At 40.4% G+C, this 19,055-nt stretch overlaps 1 protein-coding gene across 2 annotated transcripts in view; it reads left to right on the top strand.

Annotated features, from left to right (window-relative positions):
- The window catches only part of roraa (RAR-related orphan receptor A, paralog a), a 260,726-nt gene extending 242,269 nt beyond the window's left edge, over window positions 1–18,457 (top strand). For both annotated transcript variants that reach the window (XM_017485580.3, XM_017485581.3), the window contains 7 exons: window positions 2,284–2,679; window positions 3,518–3,639; window positions 4,746–4,878; window positions 6,718–6,825; window positions 9,414–9,524; window positions 9,897–10,009; window positions 11,564–18,457. In XM_017485580.3, the coding sequence (XP_017341069.1) occupies window positions 2,284–2,679; window positions 3,518–3,639; window positions 4,746–4,878; window positions 6,718–6,825; window positions 9,414–9,524; window positions 9,897–10,009; window positions 11,564–11,728 (1,148 nt within the window). In that variant the 3' untranslated portion in view covers window positions 11,729–18,457. The remainder of the gene's footprint in view (window positions 1–2,283; window positions 2,680–3,517; window positions 3,640–4,745; window positions 4,879–6,717; window positions 6,826–9,413; window positions 9,525–9,896; window positions 10,010–11,563) is intronic.
- The last annotated feature ends 598 nt before the right edge of the window (window positions 18,458–19,055 follow it).

Raw genomic sequence — 19,055 nt, 5'->3', positions numbered from 1 at the left:
AAACCTGGCTTCTGGGTCATCAGAAGTGTTTCTGAGAGCCTGGAACCTTCATGGTTATTCAGTAACAGTAAGAGGTGTTCTTAGCTATTTGTAGACTGTCTGCCAATCAAGGGGGTAGAGTAGTAAACATTGAGTAGACAGGTGAAATGCATAGTGCCAAGCTCTGTCGAGCCAGTCGTGGGCATCTGTGAGCTCATTTATGAGAAAGAGGGTAGGTAGCACTTTTCTCTGAGTGTCTTACCCTGTGATACAGCAGCAGCAGTTTGACATGCTGCTGTTTGCTGACTTCACTTGTCTCTCGTGTTAGCCTTCACCAACAGATCTTCGTCATATGTGTATGATAATGGAGAGCTCGCTGGTGGGTGGGGGTGGATGACCTGTTATTCCCAAAACACCGCTTCCATAAGAAACAGCTCCACTTAAATACATAACTTTAAGCACACCCCTGGGCCTGGAGTACCCCCTGTCCTGCACATTTGAGTCTTCCCTGCTTTAACGCATCTAGTTCAACTCCGGAAGCGCTGTTAATGTGCTGATTAGTTAAATCTGACGGTAATTAAAACAGAAAATAAAACAGTATAGTGTTTATTTGCACATTTTGCTGCTCATGCAGTAAAATATTTCTTACAAGTGACTTGGTTTAAAAAGGAACATCAGTCCCACTTTATTCTTGGAAAAGTATTTATCTAATAGCTTTATTACATTGCGTCTGGGACAGCCTCTCGTCAAACATTTTTGTCTCGTCACAGCTGCAAGGTCGAATCTCCTGCCAAACCCCACCCTTTCATATATCACTCCCAACCGATCACTGAGGATTTACCTTTCTGTCCTTCTGAATGTTTCGGAAGCCTGTTTGGGAAGAACCATAAACCATCCTTTAAAGACTGCTATATTAAAGGCGTGTTTACTCTATTGTCTGGGTAGAAGGATTTGTTTTGTAATTCTTTTTTTAAGACTGGATGTTTGTCCATAACGGACCTCGGTTCTTTGCATGAGTTATATGGCTCAAAAAAAGACTAAAAAAGTCCATTATGAAAGGGGCTGTGAAAAATCTGACATTTCAGCTCTGACTGTGTATATTTTTGTTTAAATTCCTGCACTGGCTGTGGTAAGAGAGAAAACACTCCTCTGCAAGCCAGTGACGAGATCTTTGGCCTAGTACTCGGTTTCCTCAGTTAGGTCTCGTGCTGGACTTCAGGCATGGCGGAGGGTTTCTGACAGCAAGTGGCTTTTATTAAACAACTGTCATTAGAAAGGCTCATTAAAGCCAATGCAGGTGAGCAGCATTAACGGGATCACAGGTGAGTGTGTGAGTTTGTGTGTTTGTGTGTATGTTGAGGCCCCCTGCAGGGCTTCTGACTGGGCTGTGTGACTGTGGCCTGTAACAGGAAGCAGTAATCAGGCCAGGCCTTCAGAGTGTGGCTTCTGAGCCACACAACCAGGACAGGCAAGGTGACTTCTGAGTTCACTCAGACACGAGCCCCCATCTGCCTTTCCACTAGCACACACACATAGACACATCAGCTCTGGGTTGTTTGTTCTTTATCTGTAAGAGTTGGACTCCAGCTTCCGCTTCTCTTTATTATACAGTCAGTCCCACCATTTACACCTTCATTACTCCTCTCTGCCTGCCAAGAGCAGAAAGCTCTCGCACTGAGATCCACCCTCTCATTATTTTTTAGCATTTCTCTGTTTTAATAGACCAACACGTCTGTTCACAGGCCCACTGCCAGTGCTGGATTTTCAGTCAAACCCCAGCACTTAACCAGCTACTTGTAGTATGTATATTTGTGTGGGTGACGAGAGCATCACTCTGTACCCTCCAAGCTCCAACAATAATCTACCATCTATCTCCCTGAATGTAAAAACAGGCCGGTGGCAGAAAAAAGCAGTAGCTCTTCTGTATTCACCGTTCTGCTATGTGCTGGAATGTACATATTGTACTCTGCACTGAGGCATGTCCTTGTCTTGTACACAGCGAGTTGTTCTGGCCAAGCCTGCTGCCCCTGTCTGAGTCTGGCAGGTTAAAAAACAGCAGAAAGTTGCTGTGAACATGTCAAAGTGGCAAAGTGTTTTATACCCATTACTCAGCTAATGTTCTGGGAGAGAACTCACTCCCACCGGTCTGGCTGCTACATTAAGCTCACTGTCTTAGGGGCATATCCCCCAGGCAAGGAGACTCTAAAATGATTTCAGTAGTGAGGAGATCGCTGTTGTGTATTGTCTAACTGATTGAGTAACTTTATGAAAATGTAAGTTTTGATTTTTTGTCTTACCCTTTAGCTGTGAAGTTCGGGCGCATGTCAAAGAAGCAGCGGGACAGCCTGTATGCTGAGGTGCAGAAGCACCGTCTCCAGCAGCAGCAGAGGGAGCAGCAGCAGCAGCCGGGTGAGGCCGAGCCACTCACGCCCACCTACGGGCTTTCAGCAAACGGCCTCACCGAGCTGCACGACGAGCTGAGCGGCTACATGGACGGCCACACGGCCGACGGCACCAAGCCTGATTCAGGTGTCAGCAGCTTCTACCTGGACATCCAGCCCTCGCCCGACCAGTCTGGCCTGGACATCAACGGCATCAAGCCCGAGCCCATCTGTGACTTCACGCCAACCTCAGGCTTCTTCCCATACTGCTCCTTCAGCAACGGCGAGACCTCCCCCACCGTCTCCATGGCCGAGCTAGGTGAGCACAGCTGAGGCACTGGATATATATGCAGTAAGAAGAAAATAGGAAAGAGTCTTGAGATATGTGCAGCATAGGATGATGTGGGGAAAACGTAAAGACATCTGAGGATTAGGGAGGAGATGTAGGAATGAAATTGGGTATATATATATCCACACACGAGACTATGCTGGGGTGATGGGGCACCGGGGGTTTAGGAGATGGGGAAGAACTCAACCGTGGGGCAAATGACATAAAGGTGGCTTAAAATAGCAGAAGGTTGGAGACTCATCTCCGAGACTCATTAAAAGTGCCTCTTTTTGTAATTAGTTTCCATTAATTAGGGCCAATCAGGATCCAGCAGGGCACGAGCCAAGGGAAATAAATTTTTTTAGGTTCCCCATGTGCTCTGGGACTCCTTATAACAGATGTGTTTTCAACATGATTGGATTTTTTTTATACTTGTGTTTTTTTTTCCCCTTTCCCTTATGCTCTTTTTTTATTGAAAGCAAATGTGACCCTTGTTTCTGTGGGTAATGTGCATATATTATATCACATGGCAGACACACCGCAGTTATTCTGCTTCTCCACGACGAGCTTCATGCTGGCAGCAGTAGAGGAAAATGTCAACAAACTTCTAAATCAAATTTAACAGCTCTACTTCAGTGTGCAACAATAACATTTAGCCATAAGAAAGTATCCTCTTGTTACTGGTGAACTGGAACTCAAGCACTATGCCTTGGACAGGTAGAGCAGAATGTGTGTGTGTGTGTGTGTGTGTGTGTGTGTGTGTGTGTGTGTGTGTGTGTGTGTTGGTGCATGTCTGAGTCTTTGACGCTGTCCTGCTTGTCTGTTGCAGAGCATCTGGCCCAGAATATCTCCAAGTCCCACATGGAGACATGTCAATATCTGAGAGAGGAGCTGCAGCAGATGACCTGGCAGGCCTTCCTGCAGGAGGAGATGGAGAGCTACCAGAACAAGGTACCACTCTCCTACACATACTGCCACCACCATTACTACCATCACCGTCACCTACATCCCTACAGAATTTCAATTGCTCTTGCGCTTTCACCATTTAGACGTCATTTTTAGCTATGTGAACTTTGCCTTTTATGGAGTTTTGTGGGTGGTACTAAATCAGAAATGTATATAGATATATATTACAGGTTTGTTTCAAATATTATATTTTTGAATCATTAATATCTAGCGAGTAACATTTCATAAATTATGTATTCACACATACAGTACTCTTGTTTGCTTTTTTGCTTTTTTCACAGTCTTATCTAAACAGCGCATCACAATATTTCAACATGTAGTCCTACTGTGGCATTGGTCACCCTTGCACTCGGTCGTAACTGCCACTGAGGAGTGATATCTTGTTAGAATAGTTTAGTTATATATACAGTGCTAACACATTTTTTTACTAATGTAAGAGTAAGTACAGATATGTGCACGTTGTAAGAAAGCACAAATGTTTAAGGCAGCTGTGCCATACCCTGGGGCAGGGGGGAGAAGAGTACCAGTTTTTGTGACGCTTGGCTGGTTTCACGCTCATCTTAGTACGGTTTTATTTAAAATAGATCGCACAGTACAGATTTCCTAAAACTATCCACAGCTGCACTACATGAATAGTCCAAACGGGTACTAAATTGTAACTATTATTAATGTTTAACCTCGAGCATCAATTAAACTTTCATCTCACCATAGTCTCATTAAACTGGTGTAGGAATGTATTATTCAAGTGGAATCTCAGAAAATATATTCTGAAATGTACATTCTCATCGCTTTGAAGAAAATGAAAAAGAAGTGCAGAGTACAGATTATATTTCTAGCACAGCTAATCAAAGAGCTCCCCTTGCCTCAAGCCTTTCTGATTATAAAAAACAGATAGTTCTCTCGGAAAATGGTGCATGCGCAAGAAAACATCTCCAAATTCCGATTAGAGCAGAATCGACTGCAGGTCATTTACCTAAGTGTTCATGTGAGAAATCTTGAGGTTAATACCATTAAACCGACTGAGTGCTTTTAGGAGATAGTCAGATATTGATTTATTTTCATCTTGCATTTTTTTTTTTCTGTTCCACCAGCCCAGAGAAGTCATGTGGCAGTTGTGTGCCATTAAAATCACAGAGGCCATCCAGTATGTGGTGGAGTTCGCCAAGCGTATCGACGGCTTCATGGAGCTCTGTCAGAATGATCAGATTGTGCTGCTCAAAGCAGGTAATGTGTGTGTTCTTAAAGTTCATCATTACAGCGATATACCTTTTATGGTGCTTAGAAGTCATGTTTGTGGAGTGTTAGGGCCTTCACAATGTATTTGAGAAGTTCTTAAGTATTTGACAGTTGATCATGATATTTGTCTTTCTTAATGAATTCATTAACATATTCAATCGTGAGATTAGTGAGCATATTAGGTAGCAGTTTGTATTGACTCTGCTGCATGCATTCATTCTTTAATTATTTGATTCATTTGATTTGCATGCTGTTATTGTATACATTTTGTTTTCATTTCTTTATGTAGTCTATCTGTGTGTTTCAGCATTTAAAAGATTACTGCTAAATTAATTCTTCTTGTATGCATTTGAATGACTTTATGCTCATACCGTACAGTGTGAACCAAAAGTCTGATTTCTGTTGAAATGTGCAATATATTATGTTTAAAGATGACACAATGCCGCTTCTTCTTTTCCAATACCTGTATAGATACTTAATAGAGTATATTTCTATATATAGAGTATCAACCAACATAGAGTATCAACCAATACCAATACCCACTGGATATTGTTTTCATTGAACTGTAAAATGTGTGTATTTTTAAATAACTGCAGTACTTCACAGAAAAATCACTTCCTCTGTAACTATAATATAATTTATAATATTATATAATATAATTTATAATATAACAAAAGTATAACAAAAGAAAAACCAGTCAGGTTTTTTTTTTTTATGTAAAAAAATTCCTGTTCCAAAAATACATTTCTTTTCCAAATCCAATTCCGATTTTTGTTACAGAATTCCGATATGTTTTCTCTGAAATCCGATCCACCGTTGTTTTTGCTCGATGCTGATGCTGGGTGTCAGATCAGTGCCTTCTCTAATTATTTGTTCCCAAATGGGCTGAATAATCATTATAATGATGATGATTTCAGTATTAAGTCCCCCCTCACACTAGTGGGAATATACCCTAGATGGGACGCCATTCCATCAAAGGGCACCATGCGTGCGCACACACACATATTTACACACTCTTTAATTAGTTAAGGACAATTTAGCATAGCCGGTCTACATGTATTTTGGGGTGGGGACAGGATTGGAGAACTTGGAAGAAACCCACGCAGACATGAGGAGAACATGCGAACAGACAGAAACCAAGGCTCAGGACCCTGGGGACCCTGGAGCTGTGAGGCGGAACACTTCTCAGTGTGCCAGTGTACTGCACATGATTACCATTTTAACCCTTACTGTACAGCCCTGGACATAGCACTGAACTAAGTAGAAACTGAAACTCAGTTAAGAGAAACGTCCACAGTTTGTGATTTTAACTGCTCTGTCGTACCCCGAAGCCCTGTACTTCCTCACTGTCTGTGTTTTATAATTTGTGCTGTTGCAGTCAGTAATAAAAATGACAGAGTAACCGAGATCCCTCACCTGAAGTGACATCTTAAAGCAGTGGCATCTCACTACGGCTCTGTAATGGCTTCCATTAATGTGTGTTTATCCGCTAATCCATTCTTCAGTGGAATTACATCTCCCACTCACAACAACATGACACACCACCTGACTCTCTCTCTTTCTCTTGCTCTCTCTCTTTCTCGCTCACACACTCACACACACACAATGTTATGGAAATGTGCAAAGAACATATTTTGTACAATGGAAGATTATCATGAACATGGAGGATTTTGCAATATCTCAGTATTTTTATATCCAGATAAACAACCAAAATGCACCTTTTTAATATGGCGCAATCTTATGTGGCATAATCACTGCAAAGTCAGAATTTACTGCCTGTAACACTGCCTGTATTGGTTCTTCATGCTGGTGTTTTTCTGGCTCTAGGCTCTTTGGAGGTGGTGTTTGTCAGAATGTGTCGTGCCTTTGACCCTCAAAACAACACAGTCTATTTCGATGGAAAGTATGCTGGCCCTGATGTATTTAAGTCATTAGGTAAGTGCATATGCATCTCATGTTTTGTGTATGTGTGTGATTTTGTGTCTTATCTCTCTCAATTCTTTTTATCAGATCATACAATGAATTAGTGGGAATGACTTGAGAACCTACAATTTTATTTGCATAACTGACAACTCATGCTAAGCTTCTGTCAGCACACGCGCGCACACACGCACACATACGCAGACACACACGAGCAGACACCCCAGACTGATGTAGACTGCTAATAAATCTGTTCCTGCTGTTAATGTAGTGCAGTCTCACTTCTCCTTCTGAAGTAGACCACGTCAGACTGTAGCTCAACCTTCTGCATATTTCTCGGGCGTCTGGGGGAAAAACATATGGAAAATTGAGTGCCTGCTTGGAGATCTTTTTTTTTTTTTTTTTTTTTTTTTTTATCAACCCTACAAACCCATACAGTCATAATCCAAGCAGCACATTTCTCTAGTGTAAGCAAATAACATTTATGTTTGAATGCCATGGCATTAGTAAAATCCCTCCACTGTATTTCCTTATGCACATCCGAAGCCTTTTGAGGCAGAAAGCTGTCCAAATGCCAGTGTGAATACAAATGTGAGCAGAGAGAGTGTGAGGGAAAGAGAAGCGGGGGCTTGTGTGTGTGTGTGTGTGTGTGTGTGTGTGTGTGTGTGTGTTTTGTGCGTTTGTCTGTTTATATTAAGGAATCTCAGTGTGTGCATTTGTGTGGGTGTCCTTAGTGATGTAGCAACAATAGGGTCTTATTCAGTATATTGCGAGTGGACAACAAACCAGCCTCTGTCCTCCATGCTCTAGAGAAAACATCACACTGGAGGCTTGTGTGTGTGTGTGTGTGTGTGTGTGTGTGTGTGAGAGAGAGAGGGAGATGGGGAGGGAGAGAGAGAGAGACCCCCTCTGGTCATTGATTTTATGAAAAGTCCTGTAACCCTAATCAAGGTTGCATAACAGCACTCAGCTGCGCAGTGATGATGAGCATGTACAGGGGAGAACCGGGTACAAAGTAATATGGAAGATTCACTTACTCTCTTCCTGTTAAATACTTGTGTTAATATTCAGGCTAATACAATGACCTTCACTACTATATTATTTAAAATTATATAACATTATAATTGAAATCTTTCAAATCCCATGTTCTACTTTTAATCATCTAAGAAGTCTATTCAAAACGTGCAACTCCTGTTTTGGCCAAATGATCCTTGTTGAAGGAAACTGGATCTGAATAACCTTTTCAGACACACACATGAGATTCAGCCTAATTGTGTGTTGTAGAGGCTGAGATATTCACTCACCAGTCACTTTTTAATAGGACCATCTGTACACCTGATGTGCTCGTGGTCTAATACTGCGTCATGTGCACGCATGTTTGCATTGCTTTAACCCCTCTCTGTAATTCCCGCCTTCTCGCACACCAATTGGTCGATTCTGAAAGGCTTGCAGCAACTATTTGGCAAATTCCTGCCTCTCAACCATTATCCTACTCTCAGCGAACGCATGAAGGTGAAGCGCTGTTGTGTGCGGCATCAAACAGTTGCTTGAGAATAGCAGCAAATGACAGCTGTCCTGAGTCGAAACAATGCCCATGGCCATATAAGGTCATTTTTAATTTCATGTTATCACATTGCTTCCTATTACATGGCCATTCAAATGTGTGAATGATGGCAGAATCAGCAGAAGGTAGACTCATGGTATCTGATATTTTATTTTATTCCATGGACAGTCAAAAGAATGTAGGAATAATGTCAAACAGGGGCAGAGTGAAAGCAATTTTATTTATGCTAATAGTGTGTCTTTTTCAGTGTATTAAATTCCTCTTTTTGGAAAACCAGAATATGGTCACCCTAGCTTTTGTGATGTTACCCACATCAGCGACAGTGATCTTTTATGTATTTATTTATTTATTTATTTAATTTTATTAATACAAATCCAAACATCGAACATGTTTTTAAGCTCTAAAATAAGCTTTACATAAAAGTATTTTATATCATATTGCTTTTCTCTTGACTTCATTTGCATATGTGACCTTGAAGTAATCCAAAAATAATCAGATTACATTACTTTCATATTGTGATACTTGGATTATGTTTCCAATTAAATTTTTTATGTAACTGTAACGGAATACATTTTTAAAGTAACCCTCCCAACCCTGGTGCACCGGTGAGTGTATGTACTCCTGTGATGAAGTTAAAGAGTACAGATTTTATATCAATTTAAGAATCAGCAACAGGAAGCATTACATCGGCTGAATGTATACAAAATATGATAATTGCTTCATTGTAATAAATACAATAGTTTATTCTGTCTCAGGTGGTATATTATATATGGGCTGATTGTATTCAGACACATTGAAATATATAAAATGAAAATTTGAATATAATTTTGGGGGAGGATTATGTGTTTATGCAGGCATGTTGCATGTTACACCTTCCCTGTGCCAAGGATCAATAGTGTGCTTGACACCTTTGTCTGCATCCGTCCTAACCACCCGTCCCCGTCTCTTGCTCTCTCTCTCTCTTCTCTCTCTCTCTCTCTCTCTCTCTCTCTCTCTCTCTCTCTCTCTCTCTCTCTCTCTCTCTCCGTCTCTGTGGCAGGTTGTGACGACTTGATCAGCTCCATCTTTGAGTTTGGGAAAAACTTGTGTTCTATGCACCTGTCTGAGGACGAGCTAGCCCTGTTCTCAGCGTTTGTGTTGATGTCTGCAGGTAGGAGCAGAGCTACAGAGTTCTAAAGCACTCACACACTGCTCTGTACATCAAGCTGCACACACACAAATCCATGCATGTACATGTACACACACATGCACTAGGATGGTATTTGTTATATTTAATCACATTTCACAGTCAGTGGACGTTAGATGGAGCTAAGCTGTCAGATATTCCTTCTGTTTAATAAAGTAGACCAGGTTGTGTTTCACTGTTAAATGCGATTTATTCATTTACTTTTACATGAATAGTTGCACAAATGTGTAGAAGTATCAGAAACAATCAACACAGGAGAGTTACACCTGTTGCTAATATTGTTCTATTCCCGTGTGTGTGTGTGTGTGTGTGTGTGTGTGTGTGTGTGTGTGTCAGACCGCTCCTGGCTCCAGGAGAAAGTGAAGGTCGAGAAGCTACAGCAGAAGATCCAGCTGGCCCTTCAGCATGTCCTGCAGAAGAATCACAGAGAGGATGGCATACTAACAAAGGTAATGCATGTAAATATTCTCACAAAGGTTAATTGTCCACACACACACACACACACACACACACACACACACACATATGGAGCACATGACAAGGCAAAGCACACAATTACAATTCAGATATTAATGCAAAAACCAGTAGATACACATTTTCAGATACACTTTATGTATGTGTATTCGTTGCAGAGTGAAAAATATTCTGTGCATACCACTCGCAGAGATGCCAACATCTTATCATCGTAACGTTTACGATTTCTGACCCCTTGCTAAGGCCATACAGTGCGATATGAGAAGGCGATCAAATTCACCCAGCAGAAAAGTCAGTTCTCTGAAGCCCAAAGATATGCGTTTGTTTTTGGTAACCGTATTTTAGCAAGGTGAACTTGACCTGATTACTGTGCACACATGACTATCTGTCCATTTCTGTATCAACAGACAAATAAAATGAAGCACAAATAAAAAGAAAGGATGTGCTGTTCATCGCCGTTTAATATTGTCTTTCAGTATGTAGGCAATCATTTTCTTTTTTTAATATGTATTATTTGTTCCTGTTTGGAGACAACACGTGTCCTTTCTTGTCTGTGTTACCGAATGTAAAGACGTAAAGACAGAATGTTATACTGTACTGATGCTCAGATCATGTCGATACAGGCGTAGACAGTTTGTTACTGTATGTGGACGTGGAGCACATACGTATGTTACGTTTGCCATAAGCGTGTGAAGTAACCTTATGCACTCAACTGGTTATAAATGCAAACATTTTTGCAGATTGCAAATACATACCAGTTCAAAACACACATTTTATCGTTTATTGAGCTGTCCCATTCACAGATATACATCAGGGATTCTTCGAGTAAAATTCGTCTTTCTCTCACCGCCTGCTAGAATTTTCTTTTTAGCAATGTTGGCATCTTTAACACTTCTAGAACAATGGAGGTCAAAACTGAAGTTTTCTTTCTTTCCACACGGTGTCCCAAAAGCCTCCGTACATAGGGGAAATTAACACTTTTTAGCAAAATGTCCTCCAAAATTGTTCATATTTGGTTTATATTATATAGCCATTAATAATAACGTATTGAAGTCCTTCTCACGGCTGGGTCGGGAAGCTATCGCAAGGTTGCGATGGACATGCTGTTACATGCATAACACCAGTTGTGTTCACACGATTCACCGTGAGCCGGAGAGACGACTCGGTGTGTGTTTACAAAGCAAAATGTAAATAAAGTTACATTTTACTAAAAAGTGTTAATGTCCCCTCTATATGGAGACTTTTGGGACAAGGTAGTAGTGCATGAAAGTACTTTATGGCTGAATCTATTAGAACATTAGCTAATGTGCATAAAAGAGGAAGCCCATCTGTGCTGTGCTAAGTGTGTGTGTGAAGAGTTGCTGTAACCCTGCAGCTAGTGAAAGTGATGAGACCGGGGCGACCCTCCTCTTCCTCTCCTCTTCATCTTTGAACTTCCCTACTGAATCCCAATAACAGACCTGTCTATGCCCCCCTCCTCTCTCTCTCTCTCTCTCTCTCTCTCTCTCTCTCTCTCTCTCTCTCTGCAGTTAATATGCAAAGTGTCGACCCTGCGAGCGCTGTGCAGCAGGCATACAGAGAAGCTGACCGCTTTTAAAGCAATATACCCGGACATTGTGCGTACCCACTTCCCGCCCTTATACAAGGAGCTGTTTGGATCAGACTTTGAGCAGTCCATGCCCGTGGACGGGTAGCGGCCTCCTCGTCCGCCCCGCTATGAGGGGCCTCAAACACCGTGGGGAATGTCGAGCATGAATCTGAGACACTTTACCAGTGCCCTGCACATACACACACATACACAAACACAAACACAAAACAGGACAGCTAACCTGCTGCACACACTTTCCTTTTTTTTTTTTTTTTTTTTTTTTTTGTTGTTGTTGTTGTTGTTGTTGTTGTTTTCCTTCGGGAGGGGGGTACAGCAAGATAACTTTTATTTGAAGGGTTGATTTTGTGAGGTTTATCCCCTCCTTTTTTGACACAAGTGGGATTGGGAGGGCCCAGGGGAAAGGATGAGGAAATGAAGATGCTTGCTTTCTCTCTCTCTCTCTCTCTCTCTCTCTCTCTCTCTGTCTCTCGCGTGCTCGCTCTCTCTCGCTCTCTTTCTGGCTAAACCTGAAGCACTCAGGCATACGACTCCAACGTGGTCCCATGATGATTTCTAATTGATCACCGGAAATGGTGTTTCCTACAAGACATCCTATCAAACCTTTAAATTCTTCAAAGAAAGCAAACATTAATTAGGATTGTTCTGGAAAATATGTAGTTTGGTCCAATTTTGATAATATGAAATCAGAGTCATTACTTATTACACCCTCCAAGTTTAAATATTACCATTCCCAAACTAAAAACAACATGCATGGATGGATTGTGACCAATGCAGTATGCATGTGCTAGGTTTAGTCACCTCTCTACTCTTTCTGTCTTTTGCTGGGAAGCTGCTGCTCAGAATGTAAACCAGCAGTAAAAGAGGTCAAAAGAGGAGAGCCAGATGAGGAGAGAGAGAGAGTGAGAGAGAGGGAGAGGGTAAAAGGGAGAGAGCAGGAGAAAAAGAGAAAGCACGGGGCATGTGGAACGGAGCCGTCTGCATGGGGTGACACGAAACTGACGCCTTTCTAAGGACAATCGTTAAAAAAAAAAGAGAAGAAAGAAGAAAAAATAAGTAGAATTCTGGTAATTCTAGTTTTAAAAAAAAAAAGCAATTACTTTTAGCTGTCGAGCACTTCATCCACCGTGGTTGCTTAGTGAGATCATGTAAGGCCATCTGCTATTAACTTGTTTTCCTGGACAGATGCTGGCAGTTTAACTGAGCACACCGCCACAGCGCAAGGGTCCATTCCACCTGTTTTCTAATGTGCTACAGGGTATACGGTCATAAGTACTTACTATACAGAAAAGAAAAGTAATGTTTATAGAATCTATTTTAAATAACATGTATGATATTAGTAGCTAGACTATTCTTAATTGTCAAAATTGATAAGGCACTTTTATTTGCACCTTTCTTTAATTTAAGACTTGTATATTTACCTAGTGATGTGTTGCATGTGCAAACAGAAATACAAGCGAAAAACCACCGACTCACAGAGGCTACATGTTGGAAGCTCCTACAGGTGTGTGTGTGTGTGTGTGTGTGTGTGTGTGTGTGTGTGTGTGTGTGTGTGTGTGTGTGTGAGAAAGTGAGGGAGAGCGTGTAAGGATAAGATCGATTCTGGGTAAAGGCTGACCGAGAGGTGTATAGAGTTGCATCGGCAGGTCTTCTGCTCAGATCTGCTTTACCGCTTTACAGAATGAGAAGTGGGGGCAAGGCTGAACCCATCCTAGATCACCATGTTCTACGACACTGCCAATCCACGTCTAAAACCGCTGTAACAGTATGACCTGTTAACAAGCTTGATTTTCTCTTAGGCGTAATGCCCATTTTCAGCACAAATATAAAGCTTAATAGTTAAAGCATTTCCATTAAACTGTGTGGAACGCAGGCAGTGGGGTTTAGATTAATAAACCTTCATCATACAGTGCACGTTAGTCAAGGGTTCCATCTAGTGGTGAAGATCCCACAGCATCTCTCGGTATCGTCCTCTACGTCTTGAACATTGGTTTATTAACGATACAGCGTGCAGACTTCCCTGGTTAATTCTGCCCCATCTGCTTTTGTAGAACAGAGTTTTAGATGTGAGTTTGAGTGAGGCTTTCGTACAAAACAGCCTTTCTGGAACAGCCTTTGCCCAGCTGTACTGGTAGTAAGGAGACAGTTAAAGAATCAGAAAAATATTCAAAGCCTTGTCTGGTAGTAAAACGTCTATTTTTCTAATATGTACAGTGCATAAGCTGAAGAAAAAAGGAGAGGGAGTGAAAGAAAGTGAGATTATAAAGCACTTATTCCTGCAATAATTCGATTTTTGTGTCTTTACGTTTGGTCAATAGTAGTGTTAGTGCATTTTTTATTTTTTTTTCTTCTTACCCCTGACTGCATAATCATTGTCTAATTGTTGAGCGTAAGCCCTTCAAGCATGCCATCACAGTTTCTCCTGACGTTGAGTCCACAGAACATTCCAGTTAAATTATAATGTGACTATTATAAAATGCACACGATGCAGAAACACCACAGTGATATTCCATGAACAAACATTTCTGCTAGTAATTCTGCACTCACTTATATGCCCCCCCCCCCCCCCCCCCCCCCCCATAATGCTCCTTGAACAATATACTATGTATTTTCCTCAGGGAAGAGTTGTACTTCTAACTCTGTTCGACTCAGTTAACGTTCATTTTTATCAGATGATGATTGGTCCTGCCCTCCATTACTTCCTGTACCTACATTCTCAGTATATACCATAGTTATGTGACCAGTGTCAGCATGGCAGTACAACACACTAAAATTAGACCTGATATTTATTACCATAGAGAATGTGTTTCAACAATCATGTAACTTTGACTTGGTGCATCTGCAATGTATTTGATTGTTGCTGGCCAGAGATGTTAAAATTACACAGAAACATTCATCAAATCTGTGAATGACAATCCAGCAGAACATTTGAAATTGGCAGTGCGTGGACGTAAATACCAAATGCTCAGGGAGAACATTTTACTAAAAGTACTGGGGGCAGACCATTTCTGTAACGTAGCATCATAACATTTCCAACATGTCGTTGGTGTTTGGTTTGGGTTTAAAAAAACAAAAATTTTAAGAAGTACTTCTCTGGTCAGTGTGTAAGAGTCATCATTTTCACATTATATATTCATGTGAAATCCAACATCTCGTCACATCTCAGAAATGTCTAAAACAACAGTTCAAAAACGGTTCAGTGCACTCGCAATCTGCTACCAACAGGGTCCAACATCATAGAAAAACAAGCAATGAGCTATAACGTCACCCCTTTTAGTGTAACCTTCACACATATTGTATGAATCTATGTGCCAAATACCTCTTGTACAATTAGCTCCACTAGCAGACTCTGCCCATGAGCCAGGAGTGCGTAGTGTGTTACTAATACGGGTTTTGACAGGGTAGCCACTGCTGTGGAGTTCCCTCTGAACAAGCTTTGATACGCAGAAGACTGTTGTAATTCTGTTCTTTTCAGTCTACTTGATCCATATCGTGGTGTCCTAGTTAATGCGAATTACAACGATACCCGTTTGCACCGTAAAAACAACTGTACTGATGTTTTTGGGTTTTTTTTTGTCAGTGTAGTTTGTTTTAGGTATTAAAAGCAATACAGGCTATAAAGTAGAAACTTTGGACAGTTTATTTTTTCAATCAAAAGTACTGAACCATCTCTGGATTTGTGGTAGTGACATGTCGATGTACAGATAAATACTCTCACTTGTGAAAGATCCACTTGCGCATCAAAAGTTCCCATATGGTGTGTTGTATTTTGTGTGTGAAACAGTGTCTTGAGATCTTTCTACCCTCTTTGTTAATTTCGTAAGAAGCAATATATGTGTGTGTGTGTGTGTGTGTGTGTGTGTGTGTGTGTGTGTGTGTGTGAGAGAGAAAGAGAGAGAGAGAGAGAGAAACCCCAGACAAGGCTTTAATAAAGTACATAAGGAGCAGCAGGGTCAGCTGGTGAAGTAAATGGTATATGGATATCTTAGTTTTCCCAGGTTTCACACACTTTTAGTAGCAATTTTGAACTCATCCATCAGGCTGGACAAGCATGACACAGTGCACGCCACTATCTTATTCAAATCCTTCACACCTACATTATGCAAATCTGCCACTGACAGGCCTATGCAGTCACAAATACCGCAGGACGAGTTTACACTGTACCATCGTAATAACTCCGTCATTCATTCTTAGTGAGGGCACTTAGACTGCCAGAAGCCATTTTAATAATATTCTTAATAACATGTTCTAATACGTGGAATTAATGTGTGATGTCATGCTTGTGACGCCATTTTGATTTGAAGGTGAAAGTGTTATTTAGAGGTATCGATTATCAATCATTTTCATTGCATTTTTTTAATGTGACCTTTTATCCTGAAAGCACAGCTAATAAAGTGAGATATGTTTTAGAATATAGAGCAAAAGACAAAAAAAAGACAAACAAACAAAAAAAATCTTTAGCCATAATCGAATGTCAAGCAATAATATATGGTATATTATTATTATTATTATTATTATTATTATTCATCTTTGTGCATAGGCTTTGGACACCTGCATGTAAATACACCTCTTATTTATCATGTTTTGTTTCTTTCTTTCTTTTTTTTCTCAATCTCTCTCTCTCCCTGATTATTTTGTTTTGTTTTGTTTTGTTTTGTTTGTATATTTGACTAGTTCTGTTCCCAGGTGGAGAACTAAGAACTTCATATGGCCTGTAAACTGTACAGCTTGATTTCCCTCTCTTTCTCTCTCCCCCTCAGCTTTCCGCTTTTAATTCACTATATTTAATGTTATTATTGATCACATGTATAAAAGTAACTTTGTAACATCTGTCTGTATAGGTAAAAAAAAAAAAAAAAAACGAAAAAGAAAATACTGCTATTAAGACCTACTCAGTGCAAATATTTATCTGTTTATTGGATACATCATGCTGTACAGTATCTCTGTTTTTAGTATACTTCTCTCTTTTAGAGTTAGTTTGATAGCGATAGGGCGTGCTGACATAAAATTTTGTGTTAAACTGACGTGTGGTGCTAGGTAACTTACTTTCGTGAACAAAAAAAAAAAAAAACCAAACAAACTCTTGACTCATAGACAAGGCCACTCGATTAGTTCATTCATTTCACTAAGTATTGATGCATTCTTGATATTAGGACTCGATAAGGATAAGGATAAAGAATAATGATAGTGGTAAATTTACTTGAAATCCCCAGCAAGTACCTGTATCAGTGTGCTAGTCTCGGGATTGCACTCTTGTTTCCTTCTCACTTTAAGACTATAAGTAAAAGCGGTATCATCTAATTAAGATGCTATTATTAAACGTCGCGTTTCTGATTCGTCACGATTTTAAAAGAAAATGTTTAAGCTAAAGAAAAGCAGTATTGTGTTGATCCTTTTGATTGTGAGAACCACTGGCTAGACTTGTAGCTGTTCAATTTCGCAAATGCAATGCCTACTGGTACTTTTCTCAGAAATCCTACGCTGGAAAAAGTCTTTTCGATAAACGATACACAGACACGAGAGAGCACATACTGGATGATAGAATTATTGGCAGCCTCATTTTGGTTCTCTTTGTTTTTTGACTTAGCCTAGACAACAGCTTCATTCAGCATATTTATTTTTCTGCACTAATGTGTACGACAGCACTGTCAATAATTACCAACTTAGTGCACGCGCACACACACACACACACACACACACACACACACACATATATATACACACTGTGGGTTAAGTGTTAAACATGTAAGAGGTTGAAATTGTCAGTTGTAGGTTCATATTTGCTCGAGTATTTCATTTTCAATTTCTGTAGCAAGTATGACGGCGATCCTTGCAATAATACACAACAAACACCACTGAGTGCCTCTCAGTGGTCCAGGATGCAGAAATGACGTAGTTTTCACTGTTCACTGTAGTCAAATGGTCATGTATTTGCACATGTAGGTGAATTCTATCCAAATTCTTAATGTCTTGTTTTTTTTTTTCTGTAACTGTCCTGTACTTTTGTTTTATGACCATGTGAACGTTTTCCACCGCTTGTAGTTTTCTGTGTGTTTCATTTCGCAAACTTGCAGTGCACGGTCAATGTTGCTTTTCTCCTTTACTTTTCTGCTGACATTAATATAACCTTGTGGAATAATGGTAAAACATGCATTCTGAATGTTTTATTTTTAAGACCCTGGTTTGCGCATTTGTAAAGGACAATAGACAATCCACTCTGCGTTCCCCCTATTTACAAAACTTCCCATTTCTGTTCGTTCTCGCAGACAAATGACTAATGCATTGTATTTTAAGTATTCACATGTGTATGGAAGATATGCATAATGCACATTTGGATTTCTTTCCTGTCGTGTGTTAAATGTGAGCTCGCAGGGGGAATGGGTTTTACTCCACACACAGGCAGCATATACACGGGGAGGGAAAAATGCCAAGACAAGTTTGTGGTTGTCACAAATTTTTACATCACACGTTTGCTACTGATCTAACCGTGGGGAGAGATGATCATGTACCTTTTTATCCAGCTCTTTTGAACTCTATTTAGGAGGTAGTATCTTCACAATAATAGTTTTGCTCCTTCTCTTCGTCTGATTCTTAAATATGAAAATTAAGTATTTTGATTCATTTTGTAAATACAGCTGTAAAGAAAAATAAGAAATTTAATGTTGTCTTTTAAATACTTTTCATTCTAATATGAATGTTGTTATATTGTACTTAGAAACTGTACCTTTAATATTACCTTTATTAAAGTGCATTGGACACATCGATTTTAGATGTGCTTTATGTGCTGTTATCCCATAATAAAATTTACCGCTTGTAATTGGCTCTTATTTACTGTCTGACTTTTTTCAAGGGATACATTTTCTCTCCATGTCCATGTGGGTTAAGTGTAAATGAAAGTGTGTGTACATGGTTCTCTGTGATGGACTGAGTGTATTCCCATCTAACACACAGTATTCTTAGCAGAGGTGGAAAAAGTACAGAAAAACTACATTTAACCAAACTGTACAGGGACTGGGGGCATGGTGGCTTGGTGGTTAGCACATTTGCCTCACAAACGGTTGGGGGGGTCGAATCTCGTCTCCGCCCTGTGTGCACATGGAGTTTGCATGTTCTCCCCGTGCTTCCTCCAGGTACTCCAGTTTCCTTCGCCAGTCCAAAGACTGTAGGCTGATTAGCATTTCCAATGGCATTTGGCATTGGCATTTCTAAAGGCACTGGAGGCAGACTGGCATTTCCAAATTGTCTGTGGTGTGTGAGTGTTCGCGATTGTGCCCTGTAATGGGTTGGCACCCCATCCAGGGTGTCCCCTGACTTGCATCACCTGGGATTGGCTCCAGGCTTCCACACAACCCAGGCGTGGCCTGGAAAATAGCTGAAAATCTGATTAAATTAAAAGTATGAGCATGGAGCCAAAA

The sequence above is a fragment of the Ictalurus punctatus genome, chromosome 14 (assembly GCF_001660625.3).
Source record: "Ictalurus punctatus breed USDA103 chromosome 14, Coco_2.0, whole genome shotgun sequence".
Classification (NCBI taxonomy): Eukaryota; Metazoa; Chordata; class Actinopteri; order Siluriformes; family Ictaluridae; genus Ictalurus; species Ictalurus punctatus.
This window is presented reverse-complemented; position numbering and strand designations above follow the sequence as displayed.